Source organism: Antechinus flavipes, chromosome 3 (assembly GCF_016432865.1).
Source record: "Antechinus flavipes isolate AdamAnt ecotype Samford, QLD, Australia chromosome 3, AdamAnt_v2, whole genome shotgun sequence".
In the NCBI taxonomy this organism is placed as follows: Eukaryota; Metazoa; Chordata; class Mammalia; order Dasyuromorphia; family Dasyuridae; genus Antechinus; species Antechinus flavipes.
This window is the reverse complement of record NC_067400.1, coordinates 631,612,317-631,634,710: the sequence shown is the minus strand read 5'-3', so window position 1 is coordinate 631,634,710 and position 22,394 is coordinate 631,612,317. Positions and strand designations below refer to the sequence as shown.

Genomic DNA, 22,394 nt, shown 5'->3' with positions numbered 1-22,394 from the left:
CTGGGCAGAGATAGAAGAGCCTAACATGAGTTCAGAGGAAGGAAAAGAAACACTACACCTTTCTTAAATTATAGGATCACATCCCTGTCCCCACTCCCATAGTACCTTTGTACAGGTTCTGTCTCCTTTCAGCTCCCAAAGAATATTCTCTCCCTCCAAATAAATAATCTTTAAGTCTAAGGCTGGGGCATAGAATGAAATTTACCTGGCTGGTCTTAGCTGTGGAAAAATCGGGCAGGGTAGTAGCGATGGCTAAGTGGGTAGCTGGAGTGGGTAGAGACAGTCCTAGATATAGGATCTTGATTCTCTGAGAGTATTTACACCCTTCCATCCTCTGACCTTCAGGGAGCTGTGTTTTTCATGTCACTTGCAGAGAATGTGGCATTGACATTGTCAGGGGAGGGAGCCAGGGATATCCCAGAAGGAGAGAATTCTTCCCCCAGCTACAAATTGGCATCAACAAATTACTGTGGATTAATAAGAACTCTCCAAAGGAATTAGAGAATTCTAACTCTAACAGAATAAGAGTTGGTAATTATCACCTTTTGCATACGATAGGACAGTATATTTAAAGAACTTTAAAGAATCAAGTACACAAACAATTCACAACTCTTACCAAGTTTCAGGATACAAAATAATCCACACAAATCTTCAGCATTTTTACATATTACCAACAAAGTTCAGCAGCAAGAGATACAAAGAGAAACTCCATTCAAAATAATTGCCGATAGTTTAAAACATTTGGGAATTTTTCTGCCAAGGGAAAAATAGGAATTATGTGAACACAACTACAAAGCACTCGCCACATAAAGTCATAAGTACTATTATTTATAATAATCCACTTAGTGCCATGTCAAACAAACTCCCAAGAAATTATTTGACAGATCTAGCAAAAATAATAAAGTTCATTTGAAAGAACAAAAGGTAAAGAAAAAACTGCCAATGAAGGTATCCTATTTGTGTCAGATCAAATACTCTATTGTAAAGCAGCAGTCATCAAAATCATTGGGTACTGGCTAAGAAACAGAGTTGTTGATCAGTAGAATAGGTTAGGTTCACAGGACAAAATAGTCAGGAAAAATAGCAGGCTAGTGTTTGACAAAGCCAAAGCCCCCAGCTGGGGGATAAGAACTCACTATTTGAGAAAAACTGCTGGGAAAACTGAAAATATGGCAGAAACTAGGCATCAACTCACACATAATACCATGGGTCTAGATAAAGTCAGAATGGGTTCATTACTTTAAAAAGTTATATTGTGAGCAAATTAGAAGAACATAGAATCATTTGCCTCTCAGATCTGTGGAGAAAGAAGGAATTTGTGACAAAGAACTCATAACTGAACACCAGATAGGTAATTTTGAATATATTAAGTTAAAAAGTTTTTGCACAAACAAAATTAATGCAGACAATAGAAGGGAAGCAAAACATTGGGGAAACCTTTTTACATTGAAGGGTTCAGATAAAGGCCTCCTTACTAAAATATATGCAGAACTGACTCAAATTTATAAGAATTCAAGCCATTCCCCAACTGCTAAATGGCCAAGGGATATGAACAGACAATTTTCAGATGAAGAAATTAAAATCAATTTTAGTCATTTGAAAAGGTGCCCTAAAGCACTATTGATCTGAGAGGCCACATTGTTCCACCTTTTGCCCCTTCTCATTTGAAAACACAAAAGTAGGACCTGGGATGGAAATGTTCTTTGATACTTATTCTAGGAAAAACTGTCTGCATGAAACACATTGATAATAGCCTTGTCTTTCCCCTCAGTGTGCCTCTGGGTGGGTCCCTGGTTACTGTCCTTAGTAACCCCCATACTGACTCCAATTAGCTTATTCTATTTTTCTCATACTTGATCCTTGCATTTTGCATCTACTTGTGAGACATGTTTCTTCCAGACTGTAAGCCATGAAATTCCGACTACTTCATCAACTTGAAATCACCGGATCCCCGATTCTGACACTCGGCATCCCCATCCTGCTGGTGCGGCCTATGAGTCACCTGTCTTCCCTCCTCAATCCGCACCCCACTAGGCCTGGTCGGCTCTTTGCCCATTACAGCCTCAAGCAGCTCCAGAACAGGAGACCTTTGTCTCTTTGTCTCAAATGTATCTGGGTCTGGACTGCTTGAGGAGGGAAGGATGGGATAATGGCCCTGTGGCCTTGGGACTGCACAGTGCTGGAGGTCCATGGATAACACTGGCCTCCAAATTCCAACTGTGGCTCTGTGAAGACAGGGGATCCCAGCTGGATGGTGGGAGCTGCTGGGAGAGGGGTCTCTCATCTCCTCTCAATGCTTTGAGCAGCAGCAGCATCCTATCACCAGCTTGCTTATGGACTTAAGCACTAGAATGGGACAAGCTTCCTTAGCTAAAGTGGTTCTGGAGAGCTTCTGCTGATGAGAGGCTGTTGGCTCTTTCTGAATTGCAGATGGCGGGGTACAGTTACTTCTGAGGAGAGGGACATGCCTGAAAGGACTCCATAACCAGGATGTCCTAGGAGAAGAAACACATCCAGACAGGTGGGAGAAGGAATGAAATAAAGGGACTGAATGGGACCAGGGGAAGGCTTCTCAGAGGAGCTAGGACCTGGGGCCCAGGTGTCAGGACATCACTCGGTCCCTATTCTCAGAAGATTGTAGGGCACAAAAGGATCCCAGTTCTACATTTCAGGAAATCATGTGATTTCTATACTCAAAAGGCTGTAGGGCAGAAAATGTGAGACCCAAGGCCCAAGTTTCAGTAGTCACATGACCCAGAGAACCTACACAATATTGCTGGTTATTAGTCAAAGGTTACATCCTTGTCAGTCCATCCAAGGAACTCTTCACTCTTTTATTATTTGATCCATTCCCTCTTTCCAGCCTGGTGTCCCATACTATGATGGGCTGCTCCCTCCCTCTGCAGGAATGTCTTGCAAGCACAGAATCCCTGCTTTCTTTGCATCTGGACTTGCCTCCCAGGAACCCCATTTGAGGCAGGGGGTTGCACACAAAACTTTTTCCTTTCTTGCCATTTTTTGCCTTGTGATCAGATTTTCTCTTGTGCAATCCAAAAAATGTCATGAAGTGCTGAAAAGAAATGTAATTATTTCACTTAGTTTCTGTCTTGGGGAGAGAGGGGTTAAGGGAGCAAAGGGGAAACATTGGGAAGACAAAGTCTGACAAAAAATTAAGTTTGAAAAATCCCTTTTCATATATTTGGGAAAATATTAATTTCAAGATTAAAAACAAATTTTAAAATACATGAAGTCTTTCTAATGTAAACTCAGTTTGTCTTTTCTTTCATTTTAATCCCTCCTGAAAAGATTTGCCATTTCAACGCCCAGCATTAACTTGGCTGAGCCTTATAGAAGATATGGACAGTTTTGCCACAGGGAATGAAAAACAGTCCCACTATGTGCCAAATGTATGTTGCTGCTGCTCTTGCTCCAGTAAGAAAAGCATTTCCAAAAGTTATGCTATTACATTATATGGATGATATATTGGGATGTGCACCTGAAGAGCAAATGTTAGAAGCATGTCTACAAAAGACCATAGAAACACTAAGGAATTACAAATTGGAAAAAGCTCCAGAAAAAATTCAAAGCCATGCTCCTTTTCAATATTTAGGATATGAACTATACCCTAAGGTGCTTACAATACAAAAACTGTCCTTAAGAACAGAGAAGCTAAACACCTTAAATGACTTTCAGAAATTGATAGGAGATATCCAATGGATGCGACCAGTGTTAGATTTGACTACCTATCAATTGCAACTCTTATATGACATTTTAAGGGGAAACAGTGCCTTAAATTCACCACATCATCTTACAAAAGAAGCCCAAAAGGCTTTGAGAGAAGTTGAACTGGCTTTATCCAATGTGGTTAAAAGAGTCACTCAAAAACCCTTGGAAATATCAGTTTTTGCTACACAAGAGGCACCCACAGCAGTCCATCAAGGAGATAGTGTGATAGATGGGTGAACCTCCAGCACAACCAGAACAAAGCCTTACTCCTTACCCAGTGCTTGTGGCTAGAATTTTATTAAAGGTCATTAAGCGAGGAGTACAATTATCTGGGATAAGACCTGACAAGATATACACCTTTTGCACCAATATACAAATTAATATGTGCTATGAGACCATCCCAGAGAGACAAATTTTATTGGCCATGGCTCCAAATTATACACACGGGTCTCCATTAAAGATAACCAGACTTTTACATAATTGCCAATGGATTCTTGAAGAAAAAGTTTCTAAACTTCCTCTTAAAGGACCAACTATCTTTACAGATGCATCCAAACATATTTGTGCTGTATACTCTCATGACTCCTTTTCAGTCCACTCAGAATGAATTGTATGCGATCATCCTAGCTCTTATTACTCAGGAGACATAAATATATCTGATTCGGCCTATCCAGTAGGTGTGGTACAAAGAACTGCCACAGCCCAAACAAAATTTGCAGCCTCTAATATATATCAGCTCTTTAAGAAACTTCAAGAGCAAGTGAGAAAGCATCCAAGTAAGATTTATTTCTTGCATGTCCACTTTCATAGTGGACTTCCAGGTTCCCTTTTGGATGGGAATTCAAAGGCAGATAGCCTTCTATGTTGGTCAATACTCCTTTATTCCAAGAAGCCCAGGAATCTCATTCTAAATATCAGGCTGCTCGAGCTTTACATTTACAATTTGGAATAACAAGAGAGGAAGCTAGGAGCATAGTAAAAGCGTGTATGACTTGCCTTCCTTTCCATGCTCCTACACTGCCTCCAGGGAAGAACCCAGTGAAATCTGGCAAATGGATGTGATCCATTATAAATCTTTTGGTCCTCTGTCTTTTATCCATGTTGTGGTAGACACCTTTTCAGGATTCACTTTTACAATACCAGCAGCAAAAGAGACAGCCCGAGTGGTCACTGAATTCCTCATATAAGCATTTGCGATTATGGGTGCACCACAAGCAATAAAGACAACGGTCCTGCATATACTTCTAAACATTTTGCGCACTTTTGTGCACAGTATAAGATTTTACACACCACTGGCATACCCTTTAACCCTCAAGGACAGGCAATAGTAGAGAGGAGAAACAGAGACATTAAGATGCTCCTCCAAAAACAAAAGGGGGAGCCAGAGGTAACCCTAGAGAACTTCTAAATCTAGCTCTTTATACTATTAACTTCTTGATTTTTGACAAACATGCACTGGCTCTGGCAGAGAGGTTTTATAACCCACCAGAAGGACAGTGTCCAGTGCGAGCAGCTCCACTATCTTTAGTAATCGCCAGATGATATAGAGAGACCCAGAAAGTGGTGAATGGAAGGGATCAGATATGCTAACTGCTTGGGGGAGAGGGTTTGCTTGCATCTCTATATGTGGAGAAGGAATCAGATGGGTGCCAAAGGGCCATATTCGCCTTGTCCATCACAGAGACATGGAGCAGACCCTTGAAATGAAGACCCAAGAAATATCGGGTGGTTCTGTTGCTGATTGTGCTCAGCACTGAAAGAGCGTGGCAGTTATGGCGTCTGACTCATGGACATCGAAAATTGTTGGATTTCCAAATCCTCAGGAATCATTGGATTCTCTGAGACATGATAAGATTGTTGTAGGACTTTAAATCCCTCAGGAATCATTGGATTCTTTGAGACATAAGACTTGAAAGCCCTCAGGAATCATTGGATTTTCTGAGAAATGATAAGACTATTACAGGACTTCAAAATCTGCTGGAATCATTGAATTCCCTAACACATAAGACTTTTGCAGGACTTCAGAAACTTGGGGGGATCATTGGATTCCCTGACATGTGAAGCAATGGACAATAGATTGGTTTTGGACTATCTCTTGGCTGCTGAAGAAGGCGTATGTGTGACTGTTTACATACCCTCCCTTCTAGGACTTCTGGCAATCTTTTACAACACTATTGATTTATATTGTTTGTTATACCGTTACTTGCATGTACAATTCATGTTTGTTACACCACATCAAGCCTGCACTGACTGAGGGGATGGTCATCACTAATAGCCTCTGCGTTATTGCTATGTGCTTGTATAATACTTCCCATGCTGATGGCTTTGTGCATAATAAGACCCTTCAGCCCAGAAACCCGCTAGCAACCCCCACTTCCATTTGGTCCTTTTCATATCCCTTCCTGAGGAGTAGGGATGGCATGACCACCTGTGTTCTAAAACAAAAGCATGGGCTGAAGCTCGAGCTGATGCACTGAGGTCCCAAGCATGTGAGGCTAAATAGTTATTGGACCATACTCTATATGCTTGGAGAAAGAATGGTCCCACCCACTCGTTGTGCAAGTCCTGATGTTTTGTATAAGAAATGACGTAGGGATGATTTTGGTGGGTGGAGGCAGAGGGGCAGGAAGAGAGGTGGAGAGAGACTGTTGACTGGGTTTGTCTCACGGCTGCTCACATTGCTATTGTCATCCCACTTCACCTCCACAAAGAATAAAGAGCAAAGATTTTCCCTTAACCTAAATTCCTGACTCTGGCTGATTTTTAAAATACACGGTCATCAAAGCCTCGCGTTCTATCTCAAATCTTTTTCCTCTGTCTTCCATCCCTCAGGTGGTCTCATTCCATGGTGTCTTTCTCCTTTCTGCTTGCCCTCTCTCCAGCTTCTCTCAGAATCAGCACTTGAAAGATGTTTCCAGTCTTTTACTGAGGCTGCTATTCAAGTCCAGTTGAACCTCCACCATAATTGAATTGGGGTTTTTTTTGTTTCTTACAAAATTTTCTCTCTAATCTGTGGGTTTCAAAATTTGGCACTAATATTCCTATGTATTCTCCACAAAGGATTCCCTTGAGGTGGTATTTTTTTTCTACTTTTTTTATTCTACTTTTCCCCTCATATTCTATCATTCTAGGACAATATTCCCAAGTTTACGTTATTACATCGAGGTTTTTGTTTTGGTCACACTTTTCAGGCAATCTAATTCTATTTTCTCCTCTTATTCTCTTCTCCAGATGTGTCTTTTAACTTAGATGTATCATTTTTGTTTTCTACTTTTACAATTTGTTTTGTCATTTCTTGGCTTGTCAATACTTCCCTGCCTCCTGATTGCTGATCTTTATAAAGAATTTTCTTTGAGATTCTGTACTTCCTTTGCAAGTTGTTTTTTTCACAAGAACTTGGTTTTTCTTGGACAAATTTTTTTTTGGTTACTTTTTCCTCAATGTCATTAGACTTTTAAATTCTTTTTTGATTCCTTCAATATATTCTCTTTCGGTTAGAACCATTTTTTATTACCCTTTGGGGTAAAAGCTTTTTTACTTAAGTGTCATCCTCTGAAGATGAACAGTCTTCCCTGTTCCCATAATATATTTCACTGGTGCTTAAGGACCACACTTGGGTGAAGGGACAGGTCAATTCTCTGAGAGCCTCCACAGCTGTGAATCATACCATCTGAAGGAGTTGCAAAGCAGCCTTAACTTGTAGCAGGCTGAAACTCTGAATCAGACAAGGGAGCACTTAAGGCTCCCTATGTGATGTGAGACAATGGCTCTCAGCATACATTTGGATGATGGCTCTCCTCACCATTGTGTTTCTGAATGTTTAGTGTTAAGATAATCATCCACAAGAATTGGAGGGTGGAGAGAGAGAAGTCAGAGTGAGTTGGCAGCAGGATGAGGAGGAGAGAGGCTGGAGACTCTGACTCCAGGAACCAGGATGCAGCTGCTCCTCTCTCCTGTCTCCTTCACTTTTCCACCTAAAGTCCAAGGACTTTAATTTATCCTGACTCTGGCTGACCCTGAGGCCCCCCTGGGAGCTAGACCCTCCTTTACATTTACTGATACATGTGTTGCTTGTGGATGGGGAATAAAATAAATTGCAGGCAGAAGGAAGAGAAGTCAGACCACACAACTGCCTCTCAGTCTCCTTGTGTCATCAATATCCTCTCACATGAAGAGATCCGAAGAGAGCCATTCTGCAGGTCTGAGTTAGGTTTCCAGCTGCCACTGGCAGGTGGCTCCTGTATCCCAGCTGGTGGGGTTCTTGTTTGTAGGTGCATTCTAAAAAGAGGAATAAGTAAGGGATGGTTCCTCAAACTTCCCTTCAGCTCTGTCCCATGACCAAGAACCCCAAACTCTCTGACCAGGAACCCCAAGTGAAGAGTTCCCCACTCCTGCAAGTGCCCCCAGCCAGCAGCATTTCTGCCCCTCACCCCCAACTCTACACCCACCAGGGGCTGGTTCCTTCTCTCCAGGGCCACGTGCTCAGGTTCTCAAGAGGCACAGCTGGACCCGGCTGCCATCCTTATCAGCCCAGGTTTCTCAGGTCTCCAGGACCCAGACCTCAGCTTCACAGAGAGTCTGGGAGATGAAAGTCTCTGTGGTTCCTGCTGAGGATCCAGCCGCTCCTAGCTAGGCTGGGGGTCCCCACTTGTTGTTTCTGTGGACTTAGACTGGAGGCGTTGCCTCTTCCGAGAGGTTCAGCCCCAGCCAATGGCTTTCTTCACATCTTTTTGGGTTGTTTCTGAAGGACTCCTCTTTTGCCCCAAGTCCTTTGTAGAGGCTGGAAGGATTGCAGAGGGCTGGAACTGGGGAAAGGCACTGGAATCTAAGACAGCAGCAGAGTGCTTAAGGCTGAGTGCCTCCTCACTGTGACAGAATGGCTCTATCAACATATACTGAGAGGATATGGTGATGTGCTGGCTCTCCTCAGGATTGGCTCCTGCTGAAGTGGTGTGCTGAGGTAAGCTAGGGAAGGATCGCAGGGCTGAGGGGAGAGTCCGAGTCTCTCTGCCACAGGCCTCTGTTTTGTGATTTTAGGGAAAGGTTCAGATTCGCTCTTACAAAATGATGCTCTCGGACTCAATTAAAGTGAAAGGAAAATTTAATTATACAATACACGGAATAGATTGCTTGCAATAACAACTAAAACAGCAAATAACACATAACAAAGAATGATGAGGATTATGATTAGGATAGAGGAAAGAGATAGAGAATACATCACCAATTCGAGGAAACACTAGAGTGGCTGGGGGCCCCATTCTGCAGCCTTCAACTCGATCAGGAAAAGTGGGTCCCAGGCACAGGAATATCTCTGTGGGTGAGGCTCCAAAAATGGAGAATGCTTTGCCTGCTTTTTATAGAAATCAAGACAAAGAAGGCTTTGGGCCAAATGAAGACCTCATGTAAGACAGGGATGTACCAACGAGGGCTCCAGATGGTTATAGTCAAATGTTGTATTGACAAGGGGGCCAGTCCTTATCAATAGCAACGGTTCCCAGGAGTGGTGAGTTCCTGGAATCACGTATTTGGAGCTAAAACACAGGTGGTACGTGCCTAGCTTATAGGTTAAAAAATGGTCAAGTTCTCATGCAAGTAAGAGCTGAAACAGCTGTTGTTATGGGGTAGGGAATGGTCAAGTTCTCACAGGGGAGTCACATCCTACCTCGATTAGGTTCACATGGAGATTGGGTTCACATGGTTCGGATGGAGATTAGGTTGGGGAAAGTCCCGTTCTTACAATGATTTGAAATGAACTTACTAATAAAATGGAGATTCCCTATTCAGGCTCTCAGGAGGGAAGACTTCGGGCTCCAGATTCCACAGTCCAGGATCCATCTTTGACAAGCCACATGGCAGCTTGCCTCCTTCACTTCTCCTCCCAAAGACCAGGGACTTGGACTGTTCCTGACTGTGACTGATCCTGATTTTGACTGATCCAGAGGCCCGACTGGGAGCTAGCCAGGACATTATACTCCTTCAGAGGGGGATTTTTTGGGGAAAAAATGAAATCGAGCCTGCCCAGAACGATCTGCTGGGACCCTTTGGGAAGAGTGCTTGGCTTCCATCTTGGGTGAAGAGTTGGACTCTGGGGTCAAGCCAAGATGCACTTTGGTGGTCCTCTTCAGTGAACCCCAGGCTTGCATAGGAAAAGATGTTGTGAGTTTTTCAGGCCCAGACGCTTCTCCTTGAGGGCAACTGGTGGAGGGTCCAGGGATCATTTCAGGGGATGTTTGGGATACTGTCGCCAGGCCAGGATGCACTTTGGTGCTCCTCTTCAGGTCACCACTGGCCTTGACAGGAAAAGATGTTGGGGGGTTTTCAAGTCCAGGAGCTTCACCGTGGGTCCAATTGGAGGAGGGTTCCAGCCCAATCCCAGGGGATGTCTTGTATTCTTTGCCCAGCGCAGGGCGCACGTTGGATGTCTTATTCGGAGGAGCATCGGCTGCTTGGTCAGGACAGGCCATGGTGGATTTTGGATGTATCTTTGGCAAAGCAGGAGGGAATGGTTCCACTAGGATTAAAGGAACTCCCAGGGTCATAGGGGGAACCGCCAACGCCAAACTCCTCACCCAGGATGGGGTCACAATGTCCTTCTCCTGCGTGGGGCATCTGGCGGGAAACATGTCCTCCTGGCCCGTAAAGTCAAATACTTGCTCCCTATTGCCCCTTGGCAAGGGTGCGATACGGTGAGTGCGTCCTTGGACGATAAGGAATTTTGCCTGCTGGAAGAGGCTCTGCTGTTGCTCCTGGACCAAGTCTGTGAATGAAGAAATGACCATATGACCAAAGGGGAAGGAATCAGCAAACAGATTCTGGGTGAGAAAGATACAGCAGCACAGGGTTTATGATCTAGCAAGAGTGATACCTGGCCTTTGGAGGGCAACTGGACCCTTGACAATGTGTTCTCACGTATGCTCTCCCTCCTTGCTCATTTGGAGCGAGCCCCCAAAAAAATTTCATCACCTCTCATTTTTCTGGTAAACCACTTATTTTTGCAGGGTTGTTTGCATGGAGTCATCCCCTTAGACTGGAGCTCCTCCAGGCCATGACCAGGCTTGGCCCATTCTTTGTATCCCCCCAACCACTCTGCTTACTATGGAGCTGGGCCCACAGTAGATGATTAATAAATATTTATTGACTGTGGCCTCCACTCATTCTTCCCCCTTTCTCACCATTCTCAATTCTGCACCCTGCTTTCTCACATTCTCATTCAGTTGAGTTCTACTAATAGAAATACTAAATTATTTTTATAACCTGCAAAGAACAAAAGAGATTTTTTTAACATTTTATTTTATTTACTTCATGTTTTCCCAAGTTACATTCAAAACATTTTCTTTTACCTTTCTTTTTTAAATTTTTATTGTGTAGGTTCTTTCCCTATAATGATGAAACTACATTTCAAATTATTCAAAACATTTCCATAAAAGTTGTGAAAAAAAACCCAAAGAACTCTCACTCTCATAAAAAATAAAAGCCTCAAAAATAAGTAAAAAATAAAGAGATAAGGAGGGAAATAGAAAATGTTTCCCACTGTATTCAGACACAATCATTCCTTCTCTGAGAATGGATGGGCTTTTATTTTATCTTCAGAGTAGTTGTGGATGATTGTGTCACTGAGAATAACAAAGTCAGTTATACTTGGTCCCCTCAGAACACTGCTATCATTTCATATATGCCATATTTCACTCTGTTCCTGGAGGACTTTCCAGATTTTTTTTCCAGAGAACATTGTGCTCATCATTTCCCAGAGAGTAATGTTATTCCTTCAGAAAAACTTGCTTCACAAATCGTTTTTACATTTATTATTGTTCTCTCTTCACACTGTCTCTCCTCAAAAGGGTTTTGCTACTGATCACTGATTCCCACAAAATGACTTTCCACCCCTACTATCCTGCAGGCTAAGATAGAGTTAAATATCCCTATTTAGTATTTATGATGTCTCCTATTTGATACAATACTTGATGAGAGTAAGGTTTACTCAATCAACCTCTTGTCCCTCTCTTTCCCTCCACTGGAAAAACTTTTTCATGCCTTTATTTCTAATGGCAGATAATTTGCACCATTCCCTTCTCCCTTTCCCTTTTGCTGGTAAATTCCCATCTCACTCCATTTCATCATTAAAAAAAATTATTATCCCTTCCTAGTCACCGCATACCCTTTATTATCTAGCGAGATATATACATATACATATATGATAAATATATATACTCCTTCTAACTGACAAAATAGAGAATGTTCTGAGGAGTTACAAGTATCATCCTCCTATAAAGTAATGGAAATAGATAAAGCTTAAAACACTCCTGTGTATATTGATCCTGCCACAGTCTCTCTCTCAACTCTCTTCCCCCAGCTGCCATATAATTTCTGTTGGATCTTTTGGCCCGCATGACCAATTGCATGGGAACCTCAATATATGCAAAACAGAATCTTTGTCCCACACCCTCTCCCCTCTTCTGAAATTCCCGTTTCTGTCACCAGGGTTGCATCCATCACTCTTCCCTTTGCTTAGCCCACATATCAGCCATTGACTGAGGCATCTTCTCATTCCTTACTCAACATTTCCCCCCCAGAGGTTTTCTTTTCTTTGCTCCCATAGCTAACAACCTGGGCACGCTCATCACCTATCTCCTAAGCTCTTCTGATAGCCACATTGTTCCATGGAGATTATGCCTTCTGACATTATTCTTCTCTACTTTCTCTTTCTCTGGCATACTCTAGGTTGCTGTACTTTTATTCCTTCCTCTTTAATGAATTTTTGGGATATCTTCCTCAGTTAATATAATGATTGATATAAGAACAAATATTACTACATGGTTGTTCATTGACTCTCACCCCGGGGAAGTACTCGATTTCTTCGCAACATGCTGAATGGGAAGGTTTTCCTGAGGGAAAAGAATGTCAACAAATAAATACTAAGCTTTGGTTCCAATAAGTACCCCATCTTCCCAGCTAAAGGAACAGCAGGCAGGCCAAGAAAGCACCAATAGCTCATGGGGCACAGCCCAGCTATTGCCTTTCATCATCCTCTTTTTTTTTTTTTAACAGTACAGCCAGCCTCAACACAATTGATGAAAATGATCCATTCCTACAGTCCCCTTTCCTGTTTCTTTCTTTCTCCATCCCTTCTCTCCTCTCTCCTCATCATTAAAAGTAATCCCAAGGCAGCAACTTAGAATCTCCTTTGGATGGCAACAGAGAAAAATAGAAGATGAAACTTTTTACATAAAGTGCCTGTCAGTAGAAAGAAGAATGTCCAGTTCATGTGTTTGCTGCGGTAAGTACCTTCTGTCAGACTGCTCAAAGCACAAAATTTCTGAGAATAACTACAATGTTCTTTGATTTCACAACATCCTATGGACCTGTCAACCTTACAGTCTATTGACTCCTCTCCCTGCCTCTTCTTTCCCTGAAGAGTTTTCTCCTATTTCTATTCTCAAATCCACAAGACCTAAGGCAAAGTACTAACAACAATGTGGGTCAGAAGGGCCACAAATAGAGACTTGAAAATCCTAACCTACACTTCGATCCTGGACAAACCTTTCTTAACCCTTTCAATTGCCTTAAGCTCACCAGCTCTCTAAGAAGTAATGAAAGATTGCCTACCAAGTACAGGGAAAAGAGATTTGCCATACCGACATTGCATATCTATATGTACCATGAACAACCCTGTCCACCTACTCCAATCAAAAAAAAAAAAATAGAATGGATAGACATAGTGAGATTACAAAGAATTTGTTTTAGAATTTTAAAACATGGTTTGGAGAAAGGTGGAATAGGTTCCAGTAGCCGTCAGAAGGTAACTTGTCAGAAAAAGTTGAAGAATTTTGATACTGCTCTGTCCAATCTCCTCTCCCACTAAGGGGACCACAGGTGTCTGATGGTTCAGCTGGATCCCCCAATGACTCAAACAATAGAATTGTTTGAATATTCTAAGCAATGAAGACCTGGAGTCTGTCTCAGGGTCACATCAGGGAGAGAGAGGAAACCTCTCTATTCTGTGCTTTGCACTGTACTCCACAGCCTTTCCCAATATACCATCAACCCTGTGAGGAAATGGTGGCAAACAGGTGAAACGGTTTGCCTCAGGGACACTCAGCTCTGTCAGAGACAGAATTTGAAACTCAGGTCATCCTAACTCCCAGGTCCACTTCTTTCTTCTACTTAAGAACAGAGGAGCCTCTTCAAGATCACAACAAAAATCCATTTTCTTTGTAGGTGAGTCTCAGATGGTTTGAGTTTCTCCCAAGAGTCCACAGAAGTGTTCTCTCTTAGGATCTCAATTGTATTGAGGACATAGGAATAAGCATCTTGTCCATTTCCTATTACTGGCACAAGGAAAGTCTCTCACATTGAGCTCTATAACAATGACTTCCCACAAAATGACACACCTCCCCCCAAAATACAAACTCCCTCATTCTTCCTCCTACACATATTTGGCTATCCCCATCCCCAGAGTAGTCTGTATCATGGAGCCTCTTACCTGTAAGATTCTCAAAGATTCGAAAAACAAGGCAGCCTTTTAGCTGGCTGGTAAAGTACCAGCTTGTGGAAAGAACGGACAAACACAAATACACAGACACACACAAACACACTCTCACTCTCTCCTCTATCTCTATCTTATATAGAAATGTAGTCTATCTCTAACTTCTCTATATCTATCTCTAATCCTCTCCTATCCCTTTCTCCTAAAATCCTCTCCCCTCAAATTCTCCCCCCTCCCCCTTTCCCTGTCTCTTCTCCTACCACCTCTCTCCTCTCTCTCTCCCTGGCTCTGGCTCTGGCGCTCTCTCACTCTCTCTCTCGCTCCCTCTCTCACTCGCTCCCTCTCACTCCCTCTTTCTCTCGCACAGAACACAGCTATGGAGACTCCTGGCCTTTTATCCTAACAACCATTTGTGAGGTAGTGATGACATCAAATGGAACCAATTTTCTGTTATATCAGTTACTGCCTTCCAATCACTACTGTGATTGGAAACTGGAGTATATGTGCAGAAACACGACGCTTCTTCCTTACATAGTTTCCTGAACCAAAGCTACTCTGTTTTAATTGGATTTCAAAGTGTATTTCCCACCGATTCTCATTAAACAGTTTTGTCATTTTCCACCTAGAGTGTATCTTTACCAAAGATTCAAAATATTTCTCAACACTACACATTTAAAATTCTTGTCTTTATCTGACTGTCCATTAATAAGGAAAAAGATATTTGTGTCCAGCATGCAAGGATCAAGGGAATTTGATATGCTTCTTTGTAAAACTTTTTTGATTCAGCTTTCATGTCTTTAGTCTTTCCGGTTCAAGTCCAGGACACATATTTGCCTTTCTTGATACGGCAACAAAATTGATGTCTTTCTCCTTCTCATATCTATTTTCCCTAAGACTCTTTACCTCCATTCATATCCTTTTGACAAATTTTTTTAAATTTTTTATTGAAGTTTTTTTTTTTAATTTTCAAAACATATGCAAGGATAATTTTTTTCAACACTGACCCAAACTCTTGTGTTCTTGTGTTCCAATTATTCCCACCTTTCCAGCACTCCCTTACCAGGATGGCCTACAATCCAATAAATACTAAACATGGTTAAAACACATGTTTATTCTTAAATAGACATACACATTTATACAATTATCTTGCTGCAAGATGAAAAAGTTAAAAAAAATGGGAAAGAAAATAAAATTCAAGCAAATCATAACAAAAAGTGTGAATCTGCCATGTTGTCATCCACACTCAGTTCCCACAATCTTCTCTCTGAGTATGTGAAAGTAAAGGAATATTATTTTTTCTATAAAAATGAGGAACAATCTGATTTTTGAAAGGCCTGGAAAGATTTACACCAACACATGCTAAGTAAAACAAGCAGAACCAGAAATACATTGTACACAGCAACAGCAAGATTGTGCAATAGTTAACTGCGAAAGACTTGGTTCTTCTCAGTGGTTCAAAGATCCAGGACAATTCCAACAAACTTTGTTTAGAAAATGTCATCTGCATCCAGAGAAAGATCAAGAGAGATAGAATGTAAATCAACACATGCTATGTTCATTTTTTTTCCTTTCTCTTCTATTTTCAATTTTCCTTCTTTTATGATTTTTCTTTCCCAACATGATTCATAAAGAAATGTGTATTTAAAAAATCAAAAGCAATATTCATTTTAAAAACAAAAAGCTAATAAAAGGAAATAATGAAAAAAAGTCAAGAAAGGCAGTATAGCAGTACAAGATCTTAAAATGTAATGAAAAAAAGTAAAGAAAGGCAGTATAGCTGTACAAGATCTTAAAATGTATTATAATACAGTAATTACCCAAACTATCTAATACTGACTAAAAAATGGAAAGGTAGATGACTAAGCGTAGATTAAGCATATCATTTACAACAGCAAATAAACATAATTTCATATCTGAGAAGTAAAAAATTTAAGATTTGGAAATATTAATTCATTAAGTGGTTTAAAAGACTGTTGGAAACACTGGAAATTAGCATGGCAGAAATTGGGCATAAACCAATATCCTAAGATCAAAATAGATACATGACTTAGAGAGATATTAAAAGAAAATTAGAACAACATGGAATGTATTATTTATCAGATCTATAGACAGACAAACAATTCATGAATTAACAAGAGAAAGCAAAGATAGGTGTAAAATGGATGGTTTTGATTATATCAAACTTAAAAAGATTTTTTTATAAACACAACAAATGTAATCAAGATCAGAAGAAAAGAAAAAATTAAGGGGAAATGTGTTGATAGTATAGTAGACAAAAGTCTTGTATCTAAAAGGCAAGTCACAACCACAATTGATTATTAAAAATAAAATAGATAAAGAACTTAGCCAAATCTATAAACAGACAAGTTATTTTATAATTGATAAATGGTGAAATGACAGTTTCCAGTAAAGAAAGAAAGACAATTTCTAGTCACATGGGGAAAAAACTTCTAAGTCATTATTGATTAGAGAAATGCAAATTGAAACAATCTTGAGATATCATTTGACCCCTACTAGATTGGCTAAAATGATAGAAAGGAAAGTAACAAATGTTGGAAGGGATGTGGAAAAATGGGACTCTATCTAGTTCATTGTTAGTGGAATTATGAACTGATGCCACCATTTTAGAGAGCTATCAGGAATTATGCCCAAAGAATTATTAAATAACCTATATTGCAGTGTTCTTTTCTAAAATATATTCCGGTTCTCTGGGAGCAGATTTCCTGGGTGGCTTCTGGAGGCAGCCTTAGTTTCAGTTCCGTGTAATAATCACCTCAAATGCAGCCAGCTGTTAAAAGTTCAGTCCTTTATTGTCTCTTCCAAAATAGCCTGGTAAGCTTTCTTTGGTTCTGAGAGCTCTTGTTGCTAGTCCTTTGCCTCTGCCAGCTTCAGCCTCCAGCTCTCTCTGAATCCTGGCTCTGAATCTCCTCCACTGACTCCTGACTGAGGCTCATCCTTTTACATGCCCTTTTAGAGGTGTGAACTCAATGGTTGACTCCTCCTCCAAGAGTGGGATTGTGGGTTCCTGAATCTCAAATGCTAATGTGTGAACTCTTAAAGGTGTGAAAGGTGTGAACTCTGAACTAGAGAACTGCTTAGCACGATGCTAAAATTACACAGCTGACTTGTCACTTTGTAAGAATCCTAACACTTTATCTTTGACTCAATAATAGCACTACTTGGTCTATATCCCTAAGTGTTAGTGGAAAAGGAAAAGAACCTATGTATTCTAAAATATTACCAGCAGCTCCTTTTGTGTTGTCAAGGAACTGGAAATTGGGGAGCTAGATGGCACAGTGGATAGAGCACCAGCCCTGAAGTCAGAAAGACCTGAGTTCAAATGTGGTCTCAAACCCTTAACATTTCCTAGTTGTGTGACCCTGTGCAAGTTACTTAACCCCAATTGCTTCAGAAACAAACAAATAAACAAACACACACACACACAAACAAACAAACAAACAAAAAAAACCAACTTGAAATTGCAGCTATGACCATCAATTGGGAAATGGCTAAACAAGTTGTAGTATATTATTGTGATGATTGCTATTTGCCTTAAGAAATGATGAGCTTGATGGTTTTTTTTTTAATGGGAAAACTTGCATGAAATAATGAAAAGTGAAATGAGCAGAGGCAAGACAATATTTAATATAATAACAGGAATGTTTTTAAGAACAACTTTGAACAAACAAATTTTGACTTTTGGATGATTTTAAAAATTCAATAAAAGAATGTAGTTTTATGGTTGAGAATATATACATGTGTATATATGCATTTTTATATACATATATAGATGTATAAATGAGTTTCTACAGAGATATATACATATATTTATATAAACATAAAACTGTATATAATTGTATTTATTCATACATATTTTTATATATATATTCCTACTCAGTTTCCCCTATACCACCACATATAATATCATGAACCATCTGCTTTGAAAATAATATATGTGGTAACTCAATAGGGATATTGAAACAAGAGTTTTCTGTTTTTTTTTAATTTTATTTATTTTATAGACTCATTTACTTTTCAGATAAAGCATAAAGTGAAGTGTATGATAAAGAGGTAAATTCAGCTCCAATCTAAGACTCAGTTTTCTCCACTGTCATATGAGAATATCAGAATGGACACATTCTGAGATCCTTTCCTACTTGAAAACTGTGGTTCTATGAGCCTGTAGCTTTGAAAAATGAAATAATGTAAAGAAGGAATTGCAGTGCTACATAACCTAATAGGAAGAGAAGAAGAGAGAAAGAGAACAGAATAGAAGAAAAGGAGCTCAGAGGAAGGAAAGGAAAGACCATATCTTTCTTAAATTGGGGGATAAAATTCCATGTGTATTTCCAGACTCTTCTATAGGATCACATTCCTGTCCCCATTCCATAGGACCTTTGTACCAGGTTCTATCTCCTTTCATCTCCCAAAGAATATTCTCTTGCTCCTGATAAATAATCTTTATGTCTAAGGTTGGAGCATAGAATGAAACTCACCTGGCTGGTCTCAGCTGTGGGAAAACCAGACATGCCAGGGACGAGTACTGAGAGGGTGGCTTGAGTGGGTAGAGACAGCCATAGTTATAGGATCATGATTCTCTGAGAGGATTTACACCCTTCCATCCCTTGATCTTCAGGGAGCTCTGTTTCTCATATCACTTAGTTAGTTGCTTAGTGTCTCTCAAAACAATATTGCTGTACTGTTATGTTCTATTTACTTTGCTTTTCATCATTTCGTGCAAGTCTTTCCATGTCTTTTGAAGATCATTGAGCTCATCATTTCTTATAGCATAGTAACCATATACCCCAAATGACGGAGGTTCCTGCAGTTTCTAGCTCTTTTATACCACAGGATAGTTACAAACATCCCATTCAGATTGACAGTTAAGACTATTTGTAATTTCCCTCCATCTTATTTTTACTCATTATTTTCATCCTCAACTTCTCTTTCTACCCTGTTTCTGCTAACTTATCTTCTCTCCCCACCCTTCAACTTCCCACTTCCCCCACTTTCCCAATTTCAATACACATACCTCTCTAAAAGCCTATTGATCTGGAGAACAGATGGAACAGATTTATAAATATTTGTAAAAATATACGAGCTCTATGTTTCTTATAGCACAGTAGTATTCCATCATAATTCTAAACCACAATTTGTTGAGTCATTCGCCAGTTGACAGACAGCTTCTTAATTCCCAGTTCTTTGCTCTCAAAAGACAGTTCCTATAAATATTTTAGAATGTGTAGGTTCTTTTCCTTTTTCCCTAATCACCTTGAGAAACAGACTTACTGGTGGTTTTTTTCTGGTACAAAGGGTATACACAAAGATAATGGTCCTTTTAATTAAGAATTCTCCTCCTATCCATGAGGCTGATAGATAATGTGTATTTTGTTTTTCTATTTTTCTCATAATTTCTTCTTTTTATCTAGGTCATGTATTCATTCTGATAAGCAGCATAAGAAATTGATCTATATTCAAATTGTGCCAGTCTTCTTTCCAGTTTTCTCAACAATTTTTACCAAATAATGTGTTCTTATCCCAGAAGCTGAAATCTTTATATTTTTCAAACTCAAGGTAATCATAATGATATACTATTGTGTGTTCTATGTCTACTCTGTCTTACTAATTCCCCGCTCTATTTCTCAGCCAGTACCAGATAGATTTGATAATTATTGTCTTAAATAAAAACATATAATAAAATAAAACATATTTAAAGCAGAGCAATACATACAGAGTAAAGGTAAAAGACTGGAGCAGAAACTATTATGTCTCAGGTGAAATAAAAAAAAAAGCAGGGTAGCTATACTTGATGAGGTTTAGATTTGAAATTAGGGTTTCTGGTGGTCAGGGAGTTAAATGAATCTAGTGGCAGTTTTGGGGTTCAGGGAGCCAAATGAGAGGTTTGGCTCCCCTGTACCCCCTTGGTATTTGGTGCAAGGATAGGGAGTTTTGGGGAACTCCCTTCTGGCAGCATAGTTTTCTGTAAAGGAATTTACAGACCAAAAACCTAGATTGACAAAAAAGGGGATTATGGGGCCTGGAAGTAAAGTTAAAATCTAGTTAAGGAAATAGGTGAGGGTAAGGAGAAGATAACACTGGAAACAGTATTCCAGTGGGCAGAAAGATCCTGGCTGTAAACGGCACTGGCAAGGCCCATCTGCAAAACCCTTGATTGATGGGAAGCCCATTATATTGCTTGTCTTGGTGGGGGTTGGGAAACTCGAGCAGATCATTAGAATGGTCACTGGGACAGCCCAGGTTGACTCAGATCTGATGGGGTCAGGGAAAAGCCCAGATCTCCTGTTGGAATTCAAAGGGGTAATTTGACCAGAATTTGTGAATCAAAGGTCCTAGCTTCCTGAATTGATAATGTATCAGCCAGGAGGGGCTGGGAATCAGAAAAGAATAAATCAATCTGAAAGGATTAGTTTCTCAAAGGGACAACCCACTTCATCCTGATTTCAGATCAAGTAAAAGTACAGATAGATCTACTTAAAAGAGATAAGGAAGGGAACTATATTTTGCAAAAGGGGACCACAGATAATGAAGCAATGTCAATACTAAACATATATGCTCCAAGAACTATATCATCCAAATTCCTGGAGAACTTAAGAGAGATGCAAGAAGAAATAGACAACAAAACTATACTAGTGGGGAAATCTAAACCTTGAGCTCTCAGAATCCCAAAATAAATTAAAAAAGAAGTTAAGGAGATAAACTGAATTGTAGAAAAGTTAGATATGATACATCTTTGGAAAAAATTAAATGGAGACAGAAAAGGGTATACTTTTTTTCTTGGTAGTTCATGGAACCTGCACAAAAACTGATTATGTCTTAGGGCATGAAAACCTCAAAATCGAGTGCAGTAAGGCAGAAATAGTAAATGCATCTTTTTCAGATCCTGATGCAATAAAAATCACATGCCAGAAAAGGCCAGGGAAAAATAGACCAAAATTAATTGGAAATGAATTAATCTACTCCTAAAAAATGAATGGGGAAAACAACAAATCACAGACACAATCAATAATGTCATCCAAGAGAATGACAATAATGAGACAACATACCAAAACTTGTGGGATGCTGCCAAAATAGTTATTAGGGGAAATTTCGTATCTCTAAATGCTTACTTGCATAAAAGCGAGAAAGAGAAAATCAAAGAATTAGGGTTACAACTAAAAAACCTAGAAAAAGAACAAATTCAAAACCCTCAATTAAATACCAAATTTGAAATTCTGAAAACCAAAGGGGAGATTCATAAATTGAAAATAGGAAAATGATGCAGTCAATAAGTAAAACTAAGAGTTGCTTTTATGAAGGAAAAAAAAAACAAAATGGACAAACTTTTATTTAATTTGATTAAAAAAAGCAAAGAAGAAAATCAAATGGTTAGTCTCAAAAGTGAAAAGGGAGAACTTTCCACTGATGAAGAGGAAATTATAGCAACAATTAGAAATAATTTCCCCCAACTATATGTCAATAAATTTAATTATCTAAATGAAAGAGAGGAATATCTACAAAAATATAGATTGCCCAGGTTAACAGAAGAGAAATAAATTATTTAAATAATCCCAATTGAGAAAAGGAAATACAACTAGCTACTAATCAACTGCCTATGAAAATATCTCCATCGATAGAGGAATTTACATGTGAAGTCTACCAAACATGTAAAGAACAACTCATTCCAATACTATATAAACTATTTGAAAAAACAAGGAAAGAAGAAGTCCTATCAAATTTCTTTTATGACATGGATATAGTGCTGATAGCTAAACCAGATAGGGTGAAAACAGAGAAACAACATTTTAGACTAATTTCCCTAATGAATATTGATACAAAAACCTTAAATGAAACATTAGCAATGAAATTACAGAAAGTGATCCCCAGGATTATTCACTATGATCAAGTAGGATTTATAGCAGGGATGCAGGACTGGTTCAATATTAATTATTAGCATAATTGATTATATCAATGACCAAACTAACAAAAATCAAATGATTATTATCTCAATAGATGCAGGAAAAGCATTTGATAAAATCCAACACCCATTCCTGTTGAAAACCCTACATAGTATAGGAAGAAAGGGATTTTTCTTTCAAATGATCAGTAGCTCCTAATTAAAACTATCACCAAGCATCATATGTCTAACTAGAACCATTCCCAATTAGGTCAGGAGTGAAATAAGGCT

The 22,394-nt window shown here is 39.5% G+C and overlaps 1 protein-coding gene across 2 annotated transcripts in view; it reads right to left on the bottom strand.

Annotated features, from left to right (window-relative positions):
• Positions 1-8,809: 8,809 nt before the first annotated feature.
• The window catches only part of LOC127556813 (uncharacterized), a 28,363-nt gene continuing 14,778 nt past the window's right edge, over positions 8,810-22,394 (bottom strand). The window contains exons 1-3 of one of the 2 annotated variants that reach the window (XM_051990262.1): positions 14,207-14,469; positions 12,559-12,608; positions 8,810-10,483 (exon numbers count right to left, since the gene is read on the bottom strand). In XM_051990262.1, coding sequence (XP_051846222.1) covers positions 9,693-10,483; positions 12,559-12,589 — 822 coding nt within the window. In that variant the 5' untranslated portion in view covers positions 12,590-12,608; positions 14,207-14,469 and the 3' untranslated portion in view covers positions 8,810-9,692. Of the gene's footprint in view, positions 10,484-12,558; positions 12,609-14,206; positions 14,470-22,394 lie in introns of those variants that run through there. The other variant, XM_051990261.1, reaches the window with a different exon arrangement.